Source organism: Platichthys flesus, chromosome 6, assembly GCF_949316205.1.
Source record: "Platichthys flesus chromosome 6, fPlaFle2.1, whole genome shotgun sequence".
Lineage (NCBI taxonomy): Eukaryota > Metazoa > Chordata > Actinopteri > Pleuronectiformes > Pleuronectidae > Platichthys > Platichthys flesus.
In genome coordinates this window covers 10,319,658-10,344,401 of record NC_084950.1, presented here as the reverse complement: position 1 = coordinate 10,344,401, position 24,744 = coordinate 10,319,658, and the positions used below count along the sequence as shown (strand labels likewise).

General features: G+C 44.8%; 3 protein-coding genes across 4 annotated transcripts in view; 1 reads left to right on the top strand and 2 right to left on the bottom strand.

Annotated features, from left to right (window-relative positions):
- Window positions 1–627: 627 nt before the first annotated feature.
- On the bottom strand, window positions 628–4,964 carry bhlhe41 (basic helix-loop-helix family, member e41). 2 transcript variants are annotated; one of them, XM_062390112.1, is made up of 5 exons: window positions 4,095–4,964; window positions 3,929–3,995; window positions 3,704–3,814; window positions 3,487–3,598; window positions 628–3,149 (listed from the first exon to the last, which is right to left on the bottom strand). In XM_062390112.1, the coding sequence occupies exons 1-5, from the start codon at window positions 4,154–4,156 to the stop codon at window positions 2,200–2,202; spliced, it is 1,302 nt and encodes a 433-aa protein (XP_062246096.1). In that variant the 5' UTR covers window positions 4,157–4,964; the 3' UTR covers window positions 628–2,199. The 2 variants fall into 2 exon arrangements, with proteins under 2 accessions (XP_062246096.1, XP_062246098.1); XM_062390114.1 differs by having other exon boundaries at window positions 3,704–3,811.
- Window positions 4,965–5,859: 895 nt separating this feature from the next.
- On the top strand, window positions 5,860–10,842 carry sspn (sarcospan (Kras oncogene-associated gene)). The gene is made up of 3 exons (XM_062390115.1): window positions 5,860–6,243; window positions 7,901–7,987; window positions 10,102–10,842. Exons 1-3 carry the CDS (start codon window positions 6,022–6,024, stop codon window positions 10,459–10,461), a joined length of 669 nt encoding a protein of 222 aa, XP_062246099.1. The 5' UTR covers window positions 5,860–6,021; the 3' UTR covers window positions 10,462–10,842.
- A 3,346-nt stretch (window positions 10,843–14,188) lies between these two features.
- itpr2 (inositol 1,4,5-trisphosphate receptor, type 2) overlaps window positions 14,189–24,744 on the bottom strand; it is a 55,238-nt gene continuing 44,682 nt past the window's right edge. The window contains exons 54-57 of the mRNA XM_062389349.1: window positions 24,481–24,646; window positions 24,234–24,394; window positions 17,205–17,366; window positions 14,189–15,476 (exon numbers count right to left, since the gene is read on the bottom strand). Coding sequence (XP_062245333.1) covers window positions 15,399–15,476; window positions 17,205–17,366; window positions 24,234–24,394; window positions 24,481–24,646 — 567 coding nt within the window. The 3' untranslated portion in view covers window positions 14,189–15,398. The remainder of the gene's footprint in view (window positions 15,477–17,204; window positions 17,367–24,233; window positions 24,395–24,480; window positions 24,647–24,744) is intronic.

Genomic DNA, 24,744 nt, shown 5'->3' with positions numbered 1-24,744 from the left:
GAGGTTTATTGGAGGGTGGTTTCTAGTAAATTAAAGACAAAAACTACACTTGTGGAAGTTTTCAGAGCTCTGGTGGAATAACTTGAGCTCAGAAAGAATGATTTTGAAAGTTTGTGGAAACGGGGCCTTGTCCCATCACTACACTTGGAATTAACTGGAAACTGGGCTGCACCTTAAGGCAGCATGCACACTCCTCGCAAGCTTTGAAAGACATAAACTGGGACTCATTTTGGACGTCTCTAATATCACCACGAAGGCGAGATGTCATTATTCATGAGGATTAAAATAATATTGCAGTTTGTGAGTTTATTGGCAACTACAAAAGATCAGATTTGAGTCTGCCTGAAGCTTCTGGCTGGTTTGGAGGAGGCCTCTTGTTTTTCATCATGAGGGTAATCTGACTTCATCATCCTTTTATCACATGACTAAAAAGCGTGGCTTACTGTACATTCCTCCTCTGTGACCTGTCAGCTGATTAAGTTTTGCTTTTCATCTATTTGACTTCCAGGAATGTTCTCCTTTGAATACTGTACTTCTGCTTTTGGCAAAAAAACAGTGAGCTGACCCCCATCACCTAAAAGTAGCATATGAAGTCCACACTGTGTGTTAAACAAGAAGAGGCCTGCAGAGTATGGTTTTGATGTTTATTTTACAACTCATCAGCAATAATTTAGAACAGCATATGTGTAAAGCATTAACGAAATGTGCAACAGTTGCTCAGTTATATATCTTTTTTTTTTTTTTTTTTTAATCCATAGACTTCTACAACATTGACAGACATGTATACTTTATGGTATATCCACAGAAAAAAAAATACTATTTACAGACACACATGCCACTTCATAGAACAGTTGATGATAGATTTGAGGCCAAAAACAGCTGAAGAAAACTACAAAAGCAACGTCATGTATGCAAAAAAGCATGAAAATCATCTGGTCATTCTGTCACGTGTGGAAAAAAAAAAGCTGATGACACAACAACTGCAGGAATTAATCTCTTAGAAAATAGACTGAGATAAAGTTAAAGTTCTTAAGACAGCGAGAATCATGGCTGAGGGTCAAAGGACCACAGCTTCTCTCCTGTCTTAGTCAAATATATGAAAAGAGGGGTTTTACAGAGTGGTAGCATACGACACAGAGGATGGAGACGCCTGGCGTGGGATGGGCTTCTCACGTCGGATCATCATTCGAGTCATGTTTTATTAAAAAAATCTCTTTACTTAAAGAAATCATCACAAAGCATCTGGTCACTCTGCTCCCTCGTTTCGAAATTATGATTCTTTTTTTTTTATTCAACTCAACACAATGAAAATGTTCAAAGAGAAATACAGTGATTGACTTTGAGAAGGATGAGCTGACTGTTGGGGTGGTGGGGGGGGGTCAAAGCGGGGGAAAAAGTGCACTTTACATCTCAAAGAGTAAAGATCATCTTACATTCAATATCATTGATGCCTAAGGTACTACTTCCTACAATGGTTCCTGGAGGTCACAGGTCACTGCACCTCTGGGCAGAAATGCCTCAGTCAGGGGATTTACAACATGTTGCTCTTTGATGATCGTTTGATGAATGTTTTCTTTAAAGGGAAGATAACCAGAATATCCAGCACCTCTCCATTAATCTCATTATTATCAATATGCAACTGTTAAAGTATATCTGTGTGTGTTGTGTTCCACTAAGACTATCCCCGTGCAAACTTTGGGATGAGGTCCTGTCAGCTTCCCGGGGAACTTCTTTATTTCATAGGCCCGTTTAGTGCACATTTACACGTGAATGAATCACACCGTATTCCAGGTAATAATATTTACAGTCAAAAGTCAGCCAGGCTCTTAATAACCTTGGCAGAGGTCAGTTGTAACTTCATACATCCAAAAAAAGACTCGCTGATTGGGAGACTGCGCTGCGCACTGTCCAAGTATTCAAAGTTTTGGCACCAATGCTGCCATTTCAAAATATTTTTTATGAAAGAGGATAAAAAACTAACTCCAGCACTACACAGTCGTGTACTAGTGTCAATCATTGTCGATGATCATTCTAACATGAGTGCAAAAGGCACGCGCCGTCACAACTGTCCCCTTCTCCAAGATCTTGGACACGAGTAACTCTTCAGTGAGACCTCGTTTTTTAAAAGTAGCCAAATTCATTCGTTTTTACGGAATACATACATTTCTCAGCAGGACGCACAGAGGTAACACGGACAGATTAGCTCATCGGACACGCGGGGAACTGATCACGAGTGCTGCTCTTGTTCTCCTGGAACGCGTCACCTGCGTCACCCTCCCCGTCGTCACTGGCGAGACTCTCCTCACGCTCGTCAGGTGAGCTCGCCTCCGTCTCGTGGGACTCCTCTCCGTCCGGGGAGACGCAGTCCTTGGACTGATCAGAGCCGCCAAAGTGCGCAGACAAGCCGGGAAACGCGGCTGCAGCAGCCGCCGCCGCAGCGGCTGACGCGTGTGCAGGGTAAAGCCAGGGGAATGGGGACGCAAGAGCGGCCGCTGCTGCTGCTGGGTACATGTACTTTTCAATGTTGCTTTTGTCGAACAAAGGCATGTAAGAGGCCGCGGCCGAGGGGTTGATGAAATAAAAAGGCATACAGATCGGTGTCTGCTGTCCCACACTGCTTATTCCCATCAGAGAGTTCATTAGCGCCAGGTCAGGCCTGGAGGCGTCTGCGCCCCCTAGCCCGCTCCCAGACCAGCTCATCTTTGGCTTCTTGGCAGCGTGCTCGTCTCCAAACTCTTGCTTGATCTTCACAGCCTTTGGTGCCTGCCCCTTGTTGCGCGCACAGTCTTTATCTTTGCCATCGCTCTTCTCAGCCTCGCCCCCGTATCCACTATCCGTGTCTGTGTCATTCTCGTTAAGCTCCCCGCCTTGGGTCCTCTGGATGACCGGGACGCAGTTTGCTTGGCTGTCGGCTTTCGGCCTCTCCTGTGCGTCCCCGGCTGGGAGCTGGTGCTGGAGCAGCGGCGCGCCGGGCTGGACCTGCGCCAGCACCTTGTGAAGGTGGCCGATGAGCTGCGCGCACCTCTGCTCCCGCGCCGTCCAGTTCTCAAACTGACTCAGGTAGTGCAGGACCTCCTTGGCACAGGCCTGGAACCCGGAGTGGAACGCGTCCAGGTCCGCGTGAATGGAAGATTTCATCGACCGGTCCCCTGCGAGACACGCAGTTCAGAGATTAACAGAGCACTGTTCTGTAAAGTTGAGCTCATCTAAAGTCAATGACGAGACGAGGCGGACGTGTGTCAACAGCACGTCTGCGTGTCTGCATACTAACAGAGTAAACACGTCCTCGATCAACTGCGTAAATCTAAGGAGTTTTATCCCCAAAAAAATGACATTTGCATAATGCAAATACATTCTCTGTGATTCCAAACACTTAGCATGGATTCATAGATTTAAATTTAATCTCACAACTTTGTTCATGCGACCCAAGAAAACCCACGCAACCGGTTCTCTTACATAACAATGGTCAATACGTGTTCCTCTTACCATTCTGCAAAGCTATGATCTTCTGGTGCTGCTGCTCGGTCACAGCAGTCAGTGCGTTTAAGTGTTTCAGCGTTAACTCCAGGACAACTGCTTTCTCCAGGTGCCCGAGCGTCTGTGGAGGGAAACAAAACATGCAGCTGTGTGTTCACCAGGATTTCTTGTCATCACATAACTGGATTTATACGCAAGGTCGTGTAAAAAAGTTTGGTGAGCTCACCGACAGCTTCAGATGCTCGGGTAACAAATCCTTCAGCTGCCCGATACATTCGTTGATTCGGTCTCTCCTCTTCTTCTCTATCAACCGGTGTGGTAACTTGTACGCGTCCTGCTGGGGGGAAAACACAACCGGTTACTGGTTTATGGCAGAAATATTAAAGCCAAAAGTTATTGTATGCCACACGCGGATTGTGCGTAAAAATGAAAATTAAAGTGGGTTTCTCACCTTCCCTCCATCCTCTCGTTTTATTCCTCTTTTGGATTTGCACATGTAGATAGAGGGGTAGTCCACCCTGAATGAAGAGCAAAGTGTCCCGTTATTCTCCACACCGCCATCACAGTTTACCAGAGGTAGTTTGACAAGAGTTTTTGCCCAAAAAGGCGACACTCACCCCAAGAAGTCTGCGTGCTCCATGAACTGTCTGTCCTGTAAATGCGGTATTCTTTCATCCATCACTTCTCTGCTGCTGCTGCTAATGCTGCTGCTGCTGCTGTTTATCCTTCCCGAGCTTCTGCTTCTTCCTCTTCTGCTGGGAACGGGTTTGTCCACACAGGGGCGGCTGCGGGGGCGACAGATGCACAGTGCGTGTCCTCCGGTGGAGCTGCTTCCTCAGACTGATCTGTCTATGGTTCCCTGAGCTGCCACTTTGCAAAGCCGACGGTGCTTGTGGTTAGAGCGCACGCGCGCCTCCGGTGGGGAACAGCTTCCGACTCACGTGTAGCCTGCACCAGCACAAAGTCCGGTAATTAGAGCTTTCTCTGTGTTGCCGCCGCTGTTCCTATAGCGATGTCGTCCGGGCCACGCTGACCTGCTGGGGGGAAACGTGATTCGTGCGCGGAACGTGGCACAGGGGTGAAGAGGAGCCGAGAGGGAAGATCAGGCTCACGACAGGTTTAATGCTGAGCAGTGTCAGTGTCCTCAAACTTTGCAGGAGTGGCACGTGGTGTGAGGGCTGATGATGAGGAATTACCCGGAGTGGAGTCCACGGGGTTAAATGTCCACGTCTCTTAAATGGTGCATTCTCTCCCCCCCTGCCATTTTAACATCAGGTCTATTTTGGTTTGGCAATACAAATTCAACTTTCAACATCCTAATCTTTCCAAACCACCAAAAAAAATCCCCGTTCTAACGCCTTTGGTGAAAACACGGGGATTAACGGGAAGTAAACACCGCGCGTAAACATGGCGCGACCTCTTCCCAAGGTGTGTGCGTGTGCGCGCCCCTGTTGGTGTGTGTTTGTCTGTGTGTGTCAGTGTGTTGTTGCCCGGAGCAGGGAAGGTTTACCCACTCAGAGCTGCGTTGTCAGTAACCATGGCTCCGGCCCAGCTGTGTGCGCCAACACGTGCCTCTCTCCTCTTTATTAATCTCAGCATGTGCGCTGCTCTCCCACCTTCATCTCGATGTCTCCGTCTAACTATGGGGAAATGACGGTGATCATAATAATAATGGTGATTATAATAATTTCTAATGGAAGGTTTAATGACTCTGGCAGATTTTTCAGATCCACTAACATAATTTGAGCGGATTCACCCCCCAAAATAACCCAGAGTCACTGGTTTGGTGATGTTTGGTTACTGTTCTCACTAATGACACAAGTCAGCAGGGTCTGGATCTCGCCACCGAACTGTGTATATACACATTACCAGTGATTTATCAACCTCTCCGGGAAGTTAATCTGATATTAAGTGACACCTGTTACCCTGCTCGGAACATTAAAGTGTTCAAAAACAACCAAATCCGAGCCCCTGTAATGCCCTCACATGCCTTATGATCACATTACTTCTCCCTGTGAGTCATGTGACTTGTCGGGCTGGCAGCGTATGGCTCTCTTGTGTAACAGTGCTGACAAAGAGGGATCCAATCACTCCTGATCTCAAATGAAGTGTGACCTCCTCTGCACTGGCTTTTCATTAACTCGTACCTGCTGATGTGGCCCTGCATGCACTTTCCCTTTCTTGTGTTTAATGTAACTACAAGTGAAACCCTCTGGCTGCCGCACGTTGGAGTACCCCTTTGTGTCTTCCTCCCCCCCACGCCTCCTTCCCCTCTCTTGCTTTCCTCCACAGTATGCCGCCTGCTCTATATGTGGCACTAGGGCGGCTCTAGGAATCCAGTCCAAATGTTTTCCATATTAGTTCAGAGCCTTCTCTGTTTCCAAATAGCAACCGGGCTGCGGGCTTTTGGTGAGAGGAGGCCTCAGCAGGGAGGGGACGGGGCAGGAGGCAGGCAGACAGGCAGGCTCATCCACCCTAAACACTGCAATAGTTCAAGTTGAGAGGGACAGAGGGGGGAAAGGGAGTGAGAAAACAGGAGGAGAAATGGGGCAGAAAGGTTCCACAGAGAAGACGGAGGGCAAGAAGAGGAGAGATGGAAGTCCAGAGCCAGGACAAAGCAAAAGGTGCAGAGGCTGCTGCTTCCCACTGCTCGTCGCCCTGCTCCAGCTGCTGCTGGGGGTGGCTGTCGCAGTCGTGGCCTTCCTCATGTCGGCCATCAGCCCCTCGCTCCTGATTCGGGAGACGCCACACTGGGCGGGGATCATCGTAAGCTCCGTCCTCACGCTCTAACATCAGCCTCTGCATGCACACGTTTGCATGGGTACTTCTCTCCACACTGCATGTCAACACCGGCCCAGACCCTCCTCTCACAGTCCCTGCTGTTGTCACGTTCTGATAAATCTCATCTGTCACATTCGTCTGACTGCCCACACCTGGATCTCCACTCTGTCTCCGGGGTCCTGCCTGAGCCTCCTGTTGCTTCTGCTGCATGTCCGGTGAATCCTCAACATCTGGGCGGATGAAACAAGCCAGCCAATCCCAGAATGCCCTGTTCTAGCTAGACCTTTGATCAACTAGTATCTGAACACCTTGTTGTTATTTGCAAATGTGTTGCTGTGCTTACTCACATGTCGTCATCACTGTCGGAACACTCAGATAAATTAACCACACGTTTACCTACGTTATCATAAGGTTTGATGTGCACTCCATTTCCCTTTATCTGTCACTTCAACACTGATATTTGTGATTCAGTGACAAACGGAAAGGTAACGTTTTTCGTAAAAGTCTAAAAACTTAATAAAAACAAAAAATGATACATGTGAAATCAGGTTTGGAGTTTTTGCTTAGGTTGATACACTGAGTGATACTGAAATCTCAGTAGTTGGATGTAACAGCTGAAGAGGGTAAGTGCTGGAAGCAGCTGAACTTTAAACGATAAACTAAGTCGAAATCTCCGTCAATGTCAGAGCCACAAAAGCTGTTAGTTGATGTATGTGTGTGTGTGTGGGGGGGGGGGTGTAAGTTTCATTCGATTTGAAAATTTAATTTGAAAAAACACAGAAAGTTGAAGTGCGCTTGACAGATCGCATCTAATACATTAAAAACAAATGAAGTGTCATTTAAAGTTTATTAATGTCAGTTTCAATCGAAGCTGTAGAGGCGGATCTTTCCGTTGACAACAAGTGAACAATGATTAACTGTCTCTGACAAACAACAAGTGACATCCGGTCTTATTTTGAATCATGAAACAAGAAATTGTTAAATCATAATTCTGAATAAGATTTAAAATCACATTTCAGAGTTAAAAAAAAAAAGAAAAAGAAAAAAAACCCTGTGGTGTTCCTGTGTGTGGCTCCTCGCCCGTCACAGATGCAATTTCCTCTGTCGAAAAACATCCCTGGACACTAACATCCCGAGTCAGAGGCTCACGAGATCCAGCCCAGTGAAAAACACTGAGGTCATCAGGAACTTTCCACAGAGCCCTGAACACTTACAAACCTGGGAAAAACATTTAAATAAGATGCTGAACGTTGGTCACAAGACTCCAATTGCACTGAAGAGACAGAGTGTGAGTGTGTCTGAGAGAGAGAGAGAGAGAGAGAGAGAGAGAGAGAGAGAGCAATGTAATCAGACGACAGCTTTCTGCTGAATCATGCAATATTAAGAGGAAAACGTGGCCACGAGAGGTTTTCTTCAACAAACATCCTGTTTCTATAGCACGAATGCAAACCTGTATATCACACCTGCAGCCACACGGTGCAGAATATATAAATAATATCATCCATCAGAGCTCAGAGACCGAATTGAATGGGTCGATCACATTCCTCGGGATCGTGAGAGGCCACAAAATGACTCAGAACTGTTCCACTTAGAGTGAATCTAACCAGACTATGCTGAATGTTGTCTCCTGTTGTGGTTGCAGCTCTTTTTCGTCTCCATCGTGGGCTTCGTCCTCTGCTGTATCACCTACGTCCCCGACGAGAGGACGTCTCTGCAGTTCATTGTCAAGGTGATTCACATTCGCACATCCTCGCACACCCTCTGCAAACAAATGAAAGTAGGTGGGATATGTGATCGAGTGTCACGTACGCAGTCAAACCAGGTTCCTTGAGGATGCACAACAGGACTCTTTGTAACCGGATCAGTGTATTTTTCCATTTTCCTCGGTGACCTTCGCAGGAACAATGTTTTACTCAGTAACGCTGTTGTTGTTAGATCTCTGTTTTCTGAGAACTGCCACTGTCTGAGGCGTGGAGAGAGAGAGAGAGAGAGAGAGAGAGAGAGAGAGAGAGAGGGAGAGAGACGGAGGCATTCAACTGCATTCCTGTTTAACGGAGCTCTGCAGGGATATGAGTGGATTAGTGCATTGATTAATGCGACCGGATTGTACGGCTTAATTAGCTATACAATATATGCAGTTGGAATTTCAAGGCAATTAAAATCAGTCCACCATTGTTTGCCGCTGAGAAGAAGGTCGCTGGAAGCAGCATCCTCCTGTTTCTCTCCTCCTGTGCATACCGGGTTCAAATATGTACACAGACTGTTTCAAAACAAGTCAGACGCATTGTCTAGAAAGATTTACTGAACAGTATGAGCAGAGAGAAAATGGTTAAAAGCCAACTCTCTGAATCACAAAATTACATTTGAATGTACATCCTAAAATTAGGGATGTCTGAAAATACTAAGGGATATAACATATATACACACTTTCGTTCCCTGTAACTGATATGAAATATTGTATATATATCTATATATATAGATATATATATATATAGAGAGAGAGAGAGAGAGAGAGAGAGATTTTCAGAAGTAGAACTTATAATTCTGTTGTTCTAGTGATTCTATTCTATTCTATTACTTATTCTTACATATATACAAACATTAATATTTAGTTTTTCCTGGAGCAGTTTTTGTTCAACTAAATCTTGTGCTGTATTTTAGTTTTTTATCGACTAAAATTTACCTTTAATGTTTGTGGTCTTGTTTGTTTTCACTGACATTGTTGTATCAGCATATACGTGTTATAAATGTATAAACCAGAGTAGCTGCAGTCAGTCCATCATGTGTCTCAAACCTACCGAGATTTACTGTCTTTTTGTGCTTGACTCAAAGAGCTGAATGAAACCAGGGCTTTAAGATTGTATTGCTTTACAGTTGGACCGTTTATTTCAGTTGCCCTCGGCTCAATGTTTGCAAGAGGGGAGATACAAGTGGAGTGAGTAGCAAATGTGCTGTAAGTGGAGATATTCCTGAAGTTAAGGGTTACTGTTGTGGCAGATAAGGATCCTGGCTCTCCGGTATCCCCGATCAGCCTGGCCTGCATTGTGTCAAGACACTCAGTTTGTCAAATGGGAGCCCTGCGAGTTCCTAAGTGCTCACTAAAAAAGTGCTGCAGCGTGCAAACACGGACTGTCAACCACAATATGAATGTTGATGCCTCTCGTCTTCTTCCCGCTTCGGTGTTTCATTTCCACTTAGTGAATCACATTATGCTTTACAGCACTTGTTGAGGCGCTCGCTGTACATACGTCTCCCTGTAACCAATTATAGCCCAGATCTCACAGCTGCTCCCAAATGAACATAAATTCCGTCTCAAAGCGTGTGCGGCTCATCACTTGCATAATTCCATAAGCATAACAGAGAGCAAAATACACCAGCGAATGAGCGCCGCCGCTGTGTAAGTCCGGGATTAAGATGAAGGTTTAGTGTTATTGAGATTGTGCAATTGCATAAACAACACAAAGCCTCCATCACATTTTACAACTGTATTTTTAGACTCGCTCTGAGGCTACACACACACACACTCACGCAGGATGTGCACCGAGGTGGGGAGCTGCAGGGCCTGTCTTTGTCTTACTGGTGCTGTGTCTGCTGCGTGCTAGAAGTTGGGCTCCTGCTCTGATGGTCAGACCTTGCCCTGTGGTATTGTGGGTAATCCCTTTGAAATGAACTCGCCATAGGCACTGAGCCGTCCACGTCGGTTTCTAAGCTACAGTTTTGGCTCTCTGGGTTGATCACGAGACAACAGGCTGGGGCAGGAGTCAGATTTCTAGGATAAAAAGGAGTTTGTTTTTTTTTAAGCTTTGAAGGTTAAATGCACGACCTCATTCTCTCCCTCCACAGCTCCTCTACTTTATCCTGTGTGTCATCGGCCTGGTCATTTCCGTGCTGGTCATAGCGTTCGCTGGACACCACTACTCACTGACCAGTAGCCTCAGCTGCGAGCAGGTGGAAGGGGACTGCGCGTGCACCCTGGACCGAGACGACCCAATCGCCCGCACCTTCGTCTACGAGGCCGCCGGCGACTGTGAGGCGATCAGCGGGACGCTCACGCTCTACTTCCTGATCCAGATCATGCTGAACGTGGCCCAAGCGCTCGTCTGTGCCGTCGGGGCCTTCATCATGTGGAAGGACCGGTACCAGGTGTTCTTCGCCGGGCTTCAGATCGCCGCTCCCTCCACTCAGCACTGGCAGAGGGTTTAATGTGATGAGGACAGGGTTGATGGGATGAGTCTAATCAGCCGGTTCAGGATGGAGGGAATCTGCTTCTGGTGTGTGTGTTTACTCTGAGACGTTTATATCAACCTTGAATGGCTTTTTGCACAGATTTTGTATAAGTACGATTTTTCACTTCCAGCTGCTGATGTTATACAACTTGTATAGAATGAAAAGAAGAAGATCTGGTCTACTTGGGAAAAGTTAAAGTGATTTTTTTTGTGTTCCTGCACGATAATGAATTCTTCAAAATGTTTCTAATTATGTTGATGTTGATCTTGAGACATATGACTTATATATGATTACAGAACGAGACAACACATGTATTTGTTTTGCACTTAACTCTCAAAATATATCAGCAAAAATGTCCTTTGGTTTGAGTTACATTGTTTTAATTGATCCGAATTAGCTGCTTCAATGATTGATACAACAAATGGTGGTTTGCGAATACACAAAGATGCAGCCTCAAGCTTTGTTCATTGCTTTACAACACTGGAGTTTAAACCCTGTATTGCGACTCACTTCCATGTTGTTTATCACAAAAAGAGCAATTATGTGGATTAATTCCACAAATAACCATTTTTATTAAGTTTGCTACCGTGCTCACAGAGATCAAAAACCCAGACAGCTCAGTTAGACACAGTGAGAACTGATCCTGACAGACTCTCTGCTCCGTGACACTGGATCCGGACTGAGCCGGGCTGTGGCTCGTGAAGGCGGATGCCAGGCCGGGAGCCAGCAGTGACTCAAAACAGCCTGTAGGAGTCAAAAGACTGCAGCCACAAAGAGAGGAGGGGGGAGGGGAGTGCTGGGGTGAGGTGAGGGGGGACTCAGACAGGCAGCTGGACCCAGGTATCTTTGTGTGTTTACAGCATTTCACTTGTTGGGACGAGCACAAAAAGAATGAAACAAGCACAGGAGTTTAGGGACTGGAGGCCTCAACGTGAGTCAGTCTCCTCTGCAGATTGAGCGGAGTGTAATTCCTGTGCAGTTTTGAATCTAATTTGTCAGTGATCAAAAAAGTTTGACGGACCGTTTTATTTCTCGGGAGAAGCCAGAAAAGAGCGTACTGTCTGGGAATAAAGAATCCAGGATGTGCATTGCAAGCTGTCTAACGTTTTGTGGTTACAAATACAAATCTTTGATTCAGCTAAATTAAGTTTCCCCATTTTTCCGTTTCGTTAGCACTAATATGAAGATAATGGACAAAAAAAATGAAGGGATTTGCTTTGTAGAGAATTCTGAAAACTGAGAGCAGGAAAAAGAATCTGTCACACTCTATGTATCCTCAAGTCTCAACCAGTTTCCCTAAACATGAGGCCAGGACGGTATTGAAAGTGAAGGGAAAACACAAATTATATCAGAAGTAGATCAGTTTTCCAAATTAATACAGAATCCAAACGCTTTACTGAGTCATTTTTACATTTTCCCACTTTTTGCCTAGGAATTTTTAATGTATCTTCACAATAACAATCTGGTATATTGAGAATCCTGCTATCTATGAGTGTGTGAAATTTGGTGCTGCCTCATTGAATTTAAGGGCCTTTTTTGACCTGTCCCTGCTCACGTTGGTTTCCTCAAGGATCATGTTTTGATGAGACATCTTCACCACTTTCTCTTACAACACCAGCGAATCATGAGGATATTAAAATAGCTGCCGTTTAATTAGGGGAGTGACCTGTCATGTCTTTGTAACGACACATTTCACACATTCCATAAGTTGATTCTGTGCATACCGCTGTGTGCACAGCGTGTGATCAGGGTGGGGCTTTGCAGTATTTTTCCTTGTACTTAAGTTTTATGATGTTGACGCATATAATGTGACTTAAAAAAAAAGCATGAAATCTCACAATCGGACACAGGAAGTCACATGCCAGTCATCATGGGGGCATGTTTATTTATAAAGATGACAGCGAGGAGGGACCTTCCCACCTCCTGCTCTCTGTGTGGTCCGTCAGTCGGTCACAGCAGAAAATAAAAAGATATGTGACTCTTGTTGAGACACAACTTTCACTTCAACTTAAAAAAACGTCACAGTGAACTCCCGTCCAGTGTTTTGATTGAAGAGCCAACAACGTTACATTCACTTGTGTGCATAAAGTTATTACCAGTTAATTTACCCTTAGTCCCTCACCCTGCTTCCAGCCTCACTGGTGTTTTGGATGTTTCCTTGTATTTACTGACCTACGCTGGTTGTTTTTCACGCTCTTACCACCGAACACACACAGGCCCGAGCACGTGACCCCCCTCGGCTGTGGCTCGCAGAGAGATTCAAAAATGATGGGATCCTAATGTGTCTAAGGTTGTGCTCCAAAAGTAAATAATACACTGCTCACGTGTGCACGGCTGCTTCGCGGTGCGCTGAGAGGACGAAATGAAGCGGAGTGTTTTACCCCTAAGCTGATTTCCCCGAAGTAATTTGACAAGTTTTTTGGCTAAGGGGACACCGAAGTTTAATGTCGAATGTTCTGCGTGACCCGAATACAGATGGCAGCGTATAGAGAGGCTGCTCGGGAGGCAGCGCGTGTTTGCATGTTTGTTTGCTATCACACGGCGGCCCCGGTATTATCCTCTCCCCTCCCTCGCCTCTCTGAGTCCAGCACATTCCAGTCGTGATGCACTTTACCCTTCTTGTCTATGCAGTGACAGCTGCTCACCATTATGGCGCTGCATGAGCTAATTTTAATGGCTGTCACAGGCAGCAGGAGCAAATGCAGGCCTGCCAGCGTAAACAGCGAGCTGCGGCCAAGAAGGACGGGCTTCTCTGTGGAGGGTAAATGACAGCACGGGATGGAGGGCCGGTCGAGGCCTTGCTGGGATGACTGTGTGTCGTCTGAAATATGCTACACAAGCACAAACACACCAGCAGACATCCAGTCATAGCTTTGACATATCCACAAATACTAAATTACATTCAAAATACTGGTAACATGCCGACATATAACCCATTAACAGTTTTCTACATCAGAGGTTCCAACTTTGTTTGTCTTAATCCCTCAGCTCTGTCAGATGAACCCTTTCTCTGACACATCATCACCTTCACCGATGAAGCTATGTTTGCATCTGCGGTATTTGTTACAGGAATCTATATTGTTACACAATAGTCTTTGTACAATTGAAATGTCAATATTAAGTTCTGTTTGGATTCTCACCACTGCCACTTGGCGTTGTATTACTTTTAGCCATTTCTATCACATATCCACGACTCTAAGCCACTGGTCAGACTCACTTTTCACACACCCTCAATGTGTGAATAGTTTTATTTTGCCAAATTAATTAAATTAATCTGAAGTTTCAAGTAGCCCTGGTTGGAGATCACAGTTTACAATAATAAACTGTGATTTTAATAACTTAGTCTATTCAGAAGAGTGTTCGAATTGAGAATCAGCTTTTAAAGTGGACTGGGGTGAGAACAAAGATCGAATTCAAGAGTCTGCTCTTATCTCTATGCCTCATATCAGAGGTTTATTAGCTGCAGTAAAATTACAATTTGTGATGACAATTAACAAATAGAAGCTTGAGCTGTAATGAGATCCTGTCTGAATAAAGTATTTTCCAAGGTCCTGTGCTCCCTGCATGGACAAGTACATGTATGAGTAAACACCGTGTGGGTGGTTGCAGAGTGGGTCAGGGGGACTCTGTGTGTGTGTGTGTGTGTTTTGGGGGGGGGGGGAGGGTTTCACTGAAGGAAATAGCTCGACAGCAAAGCAACGAGTCTTGTTACAAATTTATTACAACCACATAAAATATGTCTATACAGTTTATTTCAACAGGAAGTGTCACAGGACAGTTACCATCAAGTGCAACTATCTGCCATTCGCATGTGCAAGTTAAAAAAAATTCTGACTTAACAATCATCTGCAGTCTGACAGGGACTGGTAAAGATTAATAACACACAAAATAAAACAACGTTAACAAACAGTAGGAGATGATCTGAGCAGACAGTGAAGATTTCAGTATTGGTCGACAGCTTAATAAACATGAGGACGTCCATTTTGCAACAAAGAACTGTAAGCTCACCATCATCAGTCAGCCCCACATCATGTACCAATATAAGATTTAGATTAAAAAATAAATTTCAAGTAAGTTATGAGCAAGTCATTATTATTTGTATTCACATTTAGTTTAATAGAAATCTGTAAAAAAAAAGGCGACTGAAATGGTGCAGCGAAGGCATTTTTAAAAACAAGACAAACACACAAATAATACCCCAAACTACGCTTCCAGTTCAGTTTCACGATCGACTTTTTACCCTTTTTTTTAGTGCACATTCAGTAATTGCAGTTTACTGATTATAAAATGAGTAAGGCAGCATGAATCCTTTTTTTTTTTTTATCCAAAATGCAAAAATAATACTCCAGTTTATTAACAGCACATGTTTTATAAATACCATCTAAAAGGTAAAGTTTTGAATAGTCGATAGTTAGTACTCACACTTGTCCCCCTGGAGGCCAATCAGAGATGCACAAAACCCTCGGGCTCTCTTATCTCAGCCAATCCCTGACCTCTGGGCGACAGGTTGGCCCACGCTGAGGCAGGTGAGGAGTGGAGGCCGAGACATGTCCGTGAACAGACCTGACAGCACTTAACCAGTCACCTTAACACCTCCCTCCGTCTCTGAGTGGTGCACTAACACGACACTGGCAGATGTGTGCCGTGCCTGGCCAATCTTTCACAGGGACGACTTCCTCAGCCCACGAGATCCGGTGAAGGGTTCTCCCCCAGGCACGTAATGGCGCAGTCCGTATCCGATAAGGCAGTGTTGTGTCACAGAAAAGGCACCGAGTGTGAAATCTTGCTGCCATCAGTAATTGTAGGTTGACATCTGTGTATTGTTAAGCTGGAGTTTGTGTGAGTGCAATTACTATTGCAGGCCTGCACCCCCGAGAGGCCTGTGTCTGTGTCCTGTGGAAACCTGGAGTCCGTCAGTGTGTAGGGATGTGATTGTTGGGCTGAGGACCCAGGAATCCCATCCTCTGCTTGTTCTTCCTCTGCTCTGTCATCTGCGGAGGATGAAGAGGGAATAAACATCAAACCTGAGCAGTTTGGTTTTTGCATGTCGCATACACATGAAACACTAACCTGTGTATTTGCAACTGCTGCTCTAGTAGACACTTTATCATGCAAAACACAGTATTCCCACTGCGTTCAAACATTAAATTCAATGGGGGGAACATTCATCCATTTGAATGTGACGTGTAGGTAAAATCACACTCTGAATCTCTTGACGTTTCAAACAATACACACAATTATTGCAACAGTTTTGTTTTAATTCTAATTTTTCATATAATTGAAATGTTATAAAAGAGGTACATGTTGTTTCCACAGGGGTATGCAAATCACTCCATTCAGCGCCAGTGTTGTGACTGGAAACTAAAATGTTCCTCGGAAACTTCAGCGGAGGACACAGCCGTGTGTGGGCGTGTTTTCTTGCAGAACTGCGACCTGCACGTTTGTCGGTGGGGAAGTGTGGAGGAAGCGTCTGATCATACACAACAACCGCATTTGCCAAAACGAAGGTTTGTACACGCAGATCGAAGGATACTGAGCGATCTGTGCCGAACCCCTAAACCCAAACAGAAGCACAAAGGCGAGATATGCGATCCCAGCGTGGATTGCGCCGAGGTCAGCAGAGGTTGAATTTGGAGGAGCTGGAGCTGAACATTTCTGCCAGTCAGAGCTGGTGTCGGACCTGCAGGCCCCCCCCCCCCCCCCTGTTACTGCAGGGCTGTAGAGATCCCGCCTAAACCCTATGCCTCCATATTGGCGGTGGCTGTGGCTCGGGGGGAGAGCAGCTGTCCTCTGGAAGGCCGGTGCTTTGATCCCAGTCTTCCCCATTTCACATTGGGAAATGTCCTGAGGCAACATACTGAACCTCAAAATTGCCCCTTCTCATTAAGAAGTGTTGCACATAGATGTACTGTATGAATGTGTGGGTGTGTGTAAATGGGTACTGTAAAGCACTTTGACTGGTCATCAAGACTAAAGCAGCTTTATATGAGTACAGACCTATAAGCATTAGACCTGGATTAGAAAAACAAATGACCTGAATTTGACCCCAACTGCATCTTGCTCAAGGGCACTACAACAGCACAAGAATTTTGCTGTATCAAAGAGAGGGGGGGGGGGGGGGGGCTGTTTACACGGCCAGAAAAGAGATGTTTAGAGAATGTACAGCACGCCGAGGTTGACAGAGGTTGTTGTTTTGTTTACTGGAGTCTGATCCTCCCCCGGTGGGAGTTGTTTTCACACATCTGGCAAAAAGAGGAACAAGGACAGGCCTGTGACTGGAATCACATGCAAGGGAGGCAGGTGATGAGGATGATCAGTCACACTGCAGCAGCAGAGCCAGTCATCCAAACAGCCAGAGGCTCAGTGGCGGCTCTGAGTCGCGCTGATCGCCGACATGATAGTCAAACCGTCGTGCTGCGTTCAGGAGCATCAAGGCTCTGATAGAATCGATCTCGATTCCCGAGCTCGGCACACGAGTGGATTGCAAAATGGGCGCTGACGTAGCCCCTGCCATGTGACCCTTTGTATGGGGGGGGGGGGGGGTGGTGTAGGTGAAAGAAGTCTCAAGGTCAGGTAGCACGTGGACTGTGAAGAACAGAGCTAAACCTTTTGTACTTATATACTTTTTAAAACAGGAGGATTTTGCTTTTCTTCTTGCAGTGAGTGCTACCACAGTGAGCACACCAGAGCATGACAAAGGGCCTGAAGTGGCACTCTACCTGTTCCTTGAGCTCGGCCAGCTGGCCTGAGAGCTGAGTCACCAGCGTGACGGTGCCGTCCAGCTTGTCCTGCAGGGAGCGCATCTCGTTCTGCTCGCCGTCGCCCTCGCTGCTCACCAGGGACATGGCTCTCATTCGGGGGAACCACTCCAGGTTTCTCTCCTGGGGGGAAGAGGGGAGATGCGAGAGGAACAGTGAGAAAGGCGAAAGGGATAAAAGGCTGAGGTAAAGCAACATAATGAAAGATTTGCATGGAAATTAGCCGTTTTCTGACATGACCTCGACAGGAAGTCCGCAGAATTGGGTCCAGAGTCTCTGCTGGTTTTTCCTCTCACACATGCACAACGCAGTGGGAGATTCTCCTCTCAGGCACGTTCACAACAACACAGCTTGAAATCTCTGGGGCGTTCATGTGAGGGATGGTGCAGCAGGACTGAGACAGAATTATATACGTATAAATTCTGCTGAGGAGATCAGGCCTTTTGTTTACAGCACATGGACACAGGCATTTGACTCTTATCACCAAAAGTATGCTTATACATTGTTGTCAGTGTCTTTTACTTTTACAGTCGATCCACTTTAACCTGAAATATCTATATTTTTTTTACTTTTCGCTTTGCATCTGTCACGTGTTAGAAACGCCCCCACTCGGTCACGGTGAATCCTTTGGAGAATCCTGTGCTTTGTTCTCACATCCCCTCCAGACATCCAGACCTCCACCTCACAGCCCCTCCAGACTTTCTGAGGACTTTATACTCGGGGGGGGGGGGGGGGGGGGGGGGGGGGGGGAGAAAATCCCCTGAAACTCACACTCGGACATTTGTGCTCACACATACGAGCCCCGGCATTTGGAGAAAGTCCAGAGATTCTCTAGACTTCAGTGCCTGTCTGAAAGCAGCTTTACGGGGACTGTGTGCTTTTCTCTTGTGCATCTGAAAGTGAGGCAGGTTTCCCAGACTGCCATCAGCCGATCTTACGTAATATTCCTTTGCCATTTCTTCCGATAAAAATTACTTAAAAGGTGCAGAGAGTGGGATTTGACTGGCACCACGCTAGGTCCAGCGGGAGGAGTGAGGTAGTCTCCCACCTACTCTTAAGTAAAAATAGACTGGAGCGATAGAGAAACTGATCTGAGTGTGAGACTCCGAGGACAAAAGAAGAGGACAGGAGCCGAGTGGAGTCTGAGGACGGAGACAAATCTGAAGTGTGTGGGATCTTGTTTTCTTTGAATGATGGGTTTATCTTACTTTAATGGGTAAGACATTAATGGCTGTGAAATATCATGCATCATCCCAAATATAATTCTCTTTGTCAGGAAAATGCCTTTACTTTCTATTCTTGGAACTCAAACCATTTTGACATAATGGTTAGCATTGATAAATTCATGCTTTAATTCTAAAACTGAAGTCAGTCCAAAGCTGGAACAAATTGAATTTGAAACAGATTCTATTTTTGGCAAAAAAAATGCAGTCCGTTCAATAATTTATATCATATTTATAGAAAAGCAATGGAGCGCTAACATGTTAACGTGCTAACTTTTTAACTTACAATCCTAATTAAGCTTTTCGCTCAGCTATAGTCAGCCTATATATATATACAAAAAAAATTTGACTTCTCCCAAAAGTGAAGCTAAAGCATCTTGATCACCACCTGGTGGCAGACTGCAGTTTAGGTTACAAATCCTGCCTCCTTCATGTTAGTGGATGGGACCAAACAAAAAAGTCAAAATACACGTCACACAAAAGCTGGCTTCCATCCTTTTAGGTAGTTCTCATCACTTATAACCAAACTTTTCCAGCAAGTTTGTTTCTAATTAGTAATTAGTTAACCTGTCATGTCACTCTTCTTTCACGTGTTTCTAAACTGCAATATGACATATTTCATCCTCTCTATCAACCCCCCCCCCCCATTTTACTGTGTCCATGTTAGCCTACATGCACATGCACACACGCAGATACTCTGGAAAAAAGAAGCACTTGTTCAGTGAACTTGTTTTCAACATTTGGACTAATTTTCCTATTGACTTGAATACTTGTTGACCACAGGGGAAGCAGTTAGACTGATTACGACTGCTCAGCTATACAGTATGAATCGAGTCATTCTATGAGCGCTTCCCTCAAGGTCTTTGGCTAATCTGGGCCTCTGGCATCAAGAGGCCGGTTAAAAGAATCGTTTCTTTTCTCACAATTTTTTCGGAAAACACAGAAAAGTCTCTGTGAGCTCAAAGATAAAGCGCAAGCATCCCTGGAACTGGGGACTATATTATAATACACAGAGTCATTCGTATATAATGGATTAAGTAACCCTAAAGATTAGAGAAAGAAACCTAAGAGCTGCTATTAGGGGTGAATACAATGTCCTGTTTGAATATACATTAACTCATGTTGTTGAAGCATCATTTCTGGGTTAACCAAATTACGTTGAACAGTTGCTGTACACAAGCTGAATATCGCAGCAGGTCCGCATGTTGCTATTCATTAGAATGTACAGTAGTCCAGTGTATGCTGTGCTGCACTGACTTGATGAGTCAGGCTTTAGTGATGCTTCACTGAGGCCTTTAAACACATTACGGTGGCCCTGAGGGTACAAACACAACAGCAATTCACAAAACTCAACCTTCAATAAGAACACGACAGTTCAGATCCTGGAAGGGGTGGGACATAGCTTCCTGTTTTGGTGATGGGACGGAATCCAAGTCGATTCAGGGTTTGAAGTTCAGCTACACTTAGACGGCTTCAGCTACACTTAGACGGCTCACTGGCCAACCCCTAACACAGGTCTGTATCCAAACATCTGTCAAGGGGCCTGTGCCACTAAACAGGGTTTGTGGGTTGTTTTTGTCGGCATCACATATTCATTATAGTATGAATATTTGAATATAATAATAGAATATTGCCACCCTCTGCAACTCAGTAATAAACTTAATAATATTCCTGTGTTTTCTTTTCAATATATCCTCAGCCAGACTTTAGAGATGGGATATTATTCCCTCCACCAAGGAGAATATGTTTTCACCAAACACAAACACTACGTAAGAGATTTCCATGGAACTTGGAGGAAGTATGGTAAATTGGCCAAGAAAGATCCCACTGAGTTTTGGCACAGATCCAGACAACTAACTTACTAACTTAACTTGCGAGACTTGGCATTTTTTCCCCAAAATGTCACGCTCCCAGGGAATCATGATTGGATGTAGATTTTCTGTTGATTTGTGCAAGTTGGTGCAGATCCAACAAAAAATCTGAACCTATTGAATTTAAATCTGGTTTTATAAGGAGACAGTCAGGCCTTGGCGGAGGTATTTGCTGGTATTATTCTAGTTTCTAGCGTTTCATTTCTATTTCAGTTATGTGATAATGTTGCTTACATTTCATTTTTCGCTATGACCTGCAGATATTAGCGTTTCTTTCTTTCTTCTCGTGTCAAATTTGGTCATTTCTTCATGGCTCAGACGACAGCGCTTGAAATTAATTATAGGAAAGGATAGGAAGATCCAGAGTAAAGTGAGACCATAGATAACCAGCCTCAGATTATCCAGGATAAATTCAGAGAAGCTAGATAAGGAACAGATATCCTGGGTGTGCTGAACTGGCCTCGTAGTTCAGGCCTCCACTCCAGGCAGCTCTGATAAGATAAACTCCTGTGATGTCACTCGTTAAAGCGTGGCCGCCACGTCTCCAGGTCCTAATGTTTTTAAGCCACGGGATATTTTATTGTCGAGAATGACATCATTTTAATGTCCTTTAGCATAGAAATTGACGATTTCAAACTCCTCCTCCATTCATTCAAACACTTCAATTTGGAATAAGGCACAGAGACAGGAAGTGATATTGAACTGTCACCAGGGACTTGGATTCTGACCAATCACAAACAGGAAATATCGTCCCTCCCTTTCCATAATCTGAAACATCTTTGTGTTTTGTGAAATATTGTGTTTTGATGGCAGTAAAAAAAAAACTGTCGTTTTCTGTTTTGCTGCTGTCACCACACAGCTGGGGTGTTTCATCAAAGACTCTCTCTCTCTCTCTCTCTCACACACACACACAAACACACCCACACACGTACACAGATAAGTTATTCAGCTGATCAGAGACCCACGTTATGTAACAGAACAATCTTTGACCTCTGACTTCAATTTACATCATCACATGTGTAGGCTCCTTTTTATTTATCCATTATTTAGTTAGTGCTGCTGTTAACATGTCACATGTGTGTTGTAAACGAAGAGTGTGATGTGACGGTGACTCACTGTGGGTGAGTGAGGGTGTGTGTGTGTGTGTGTGTGTGTGTGTGTGTGTGTGTGTGTGTGTGTGTGTGTGTTTGTGTGTGTGTGTGTGTGTGTGTGTGTGTGTGTGTGTGAGAGAAACAGGGACAGGAGAGCACGTGCCAGGCAGGGCTGAGCTATTAGCAGGCCACTTGAGATGGGTTATGTAACAGCATTGTGGCTGCTGCAGTACCTGCTGGGCCTGTAGTCGCTGTCATTATTTTACACACAAACACCCCCCACACTGATTCACATCCACATGCACAACACGGCAACAGAACAGACAGTGTAATGTGATCCTACTCTTTTGCTCGGCACCGCATCAGTCTATCCTAGCAGATGCACTCATTATAAGAGTCAGTGTGTGTCTGTGTGTTGTGTGTGTGTTCGGTCATCGAGTTTCAGGCGTGGGGAGGGGAGGGTAGAGTTTTCCTCGGTCCAGGAGCTTCACACTGAGTCGTACCGTAGTGCAGTGAGTGTTTCGAATAAAGATGGAGTTTAACAAGTTGAGCCACGAAGTGTAAACGGACACTTCCTGACTAGACACGAGTCAAACCTGAGTCTGAGAGGACAAATGAAGCCGGGCGGCTGCAGACATCATGAACTCATCTACTCTTTAATTTAGAGATTAAGAATTTGCCGAAGTCATTCAACACTTGATTTCTTCTGGATGCCATTGTTTGGTCATTGCATTGTATGTTTCTACTGCATATCATGCAACCATGATTCAAATCAATGGTCAGAATCAAAGCAAAGGCAAGTAGAGGTAGAAACTTAAAAAAAAAAAAAATGTCTGAAAAATAAAAAACAACAAACACATTTTATAATTTGTTATTCATTATCAGAAGATCTGTTTTATAATCCATATCTAACAGACTGTTATATATTTGTCATTCTATCAGAAGATAACAAGAAAATGCCAATGTCCGACGCACGCCAGTCTACAAATGAATCAGTGTCAAGTATATGCTGACGCAGCACATGAAGGTGAGGACGTCAGGACGCATGTATATGAAACAAAGGTCTTTAGTGCTCTCCCTAAATTATAATGTGAAAGGGATCAATGTTAACAATGGAACAAAGACATGAATCTTGGTCTTCAGGTGTGAAAAGCCATCAGAGACGAGATTTGATTCAATGTTGAACGTAAATAGATCAAAATAGACGACTACAAACTGTCTTAGAATCGAATTGGTCTAAAACCACTTGACCATATATTAAACCTGAATACCCAGTGGCTGCTACATACAGTATGTAAACTGTATGTAAACATATAGAGTAAACACATGCTTTTCTCCCCATATGCTTCTTATATTAATGTTGTTTGTATTACAGTTTCTTCCCCCAGGCCATAAGACTTTTAAACTCCTCTGAACTGCAATAACTCCACCAAACCAGCACCGTGGCATATTTGCATATTTGCACAAATTGTATTTTTATTTTCTATTTTAAATTTTGATATTCTATTTAATACCATTTCTATTGTATTTTTTGGGGGTTCTAATTACTTGAGCATTGCTAGAGGAGAGCCTGTGACTCAAGCATTTCATTGCTGCTTAATGTTATTGTTGTGCATTTGGCAATAAAAATCTTGAATCTTGAATTAAATCTGATAAAGTAAATCTCAAAAAACATTGGTCTGAATATAAGATTGATTGCAATATTACAAATGGAATTATGTCATTCTTAACCCCGTTGAGCCATTTTCATGAGAATGGAGAATTGTATATAAAACACATGAAGTTGACACAGGTTGTTTCAGCTGGAGTCCGTCACATCCCTGTGTGTCTACTCTGCAGGTGTGAGTATGAATTCCTGACTCATCATTACCTCATCACACAGTAACACTGTGGCCCGGCATCACAGAAGTGACCTGGAGGAAGACCTGCTGATGCATATTAACTCAATGTCCGTCACTTGTTTGTTATGTAAATCGTTGGTTATAATGCGACCGCTCTCATGCCCATCACGGCTGAATGGTAATCACAAAATGTGCCATTGTGCTCTGGGGGGGGGGGGGGGGGGGTGTCATATGAATCCATTAACCTGATGGCCACACCTTTAACTGGCCTAACATCCTTCAACTTCTCTTCTGTGTGTAACAGCAGCAAGTTGCAGCATTGATGATAATGGACCTGGACTGGGTTTAATTACTATTTAGCCACACTGTGTCCCAGCAGGTTAGGAGCCCAGTGAAGCTCAGCATAGCGACGACTACCTCGCCACAGAGAGCCATCTCTCTCTCTCTCGCTCTCTCACTCTCTCTATCTCTCTCAGTGAGGGGGAAGGAGAATAAATTGGGATGCTTGGCACAAGCCTAGAGGCTCAGTCTCATTTTTTCGATCGCTTGTCTGCTGTGGAGGCGCACGCTCCTCTAGCACACTGTGGACTTCTGCTCAGCGAGGAGGGCTGCACAACTTTCAGACTCCGACACTCAGACATCTGTATGCTGACTGGTGCAGCTCGCCAGCAAAATATGAATTAGGCTGTGAAATGAATGTGTTTGTGTGTCCATATGCTCCGTATGGAATAATGAACACAATCCCTCAGGCTCGGGTGTGTTTACGTGCTTGTGTGCTACATTAACACAACCGTGCAACACTCTCAAAATGCTACACTTTAATACACGTTGCAGAAGTAAAACACTGTAGCAACATTGATTTCAAGGTGACTGTGTGAGGCAACTTTTAAGCCGATAGAAACTGCATTGCAACAATAGTGTGTGTGTGTGTGTGTGGGTCTGTGAGTGTGTTTCTTCTACTGACCGCAATCATCTGAGCCACGTAGCTCTCAGGGCCGGTGTACTCGGTCGGATCCTTCACCCTCACCAGGACCAGGAAGTAAAGGTAGTCCCACATGCTGTGCTCAGACTTGATGTGCTCCTCAAACGACACCGTCTTGTTGTCGAACTTGTCTCTTTCCAAGCCTGAAAAACAGCAGCAGCCCTTTTTATTTACATCCTGTTTTCACGATTTACACTCGATAGGAGGTGAAGCGCGCCACTGAACTCACCACAGATGAAACAGGAGGTTTTCAGGATCTCCTCCTTCCTTTGTTTCTCACTCCTCAGGTCCGCAAAGGTGTCGATGATGACACCAAAGATGAGGTTGAGGACGATGATGATGACGATGAAGAAGAACAAGAGATCGTAAACGACGCGGGCGGCAAACAGAGGCTCCTGGATGGTGAGGTCAGAGGTTAAATATGGAAATGTGTCATTTTAGACAGAAGTTGGTTCAGCACAAGTGTCATTTATGTGTCGTTCAGCCCATTTAG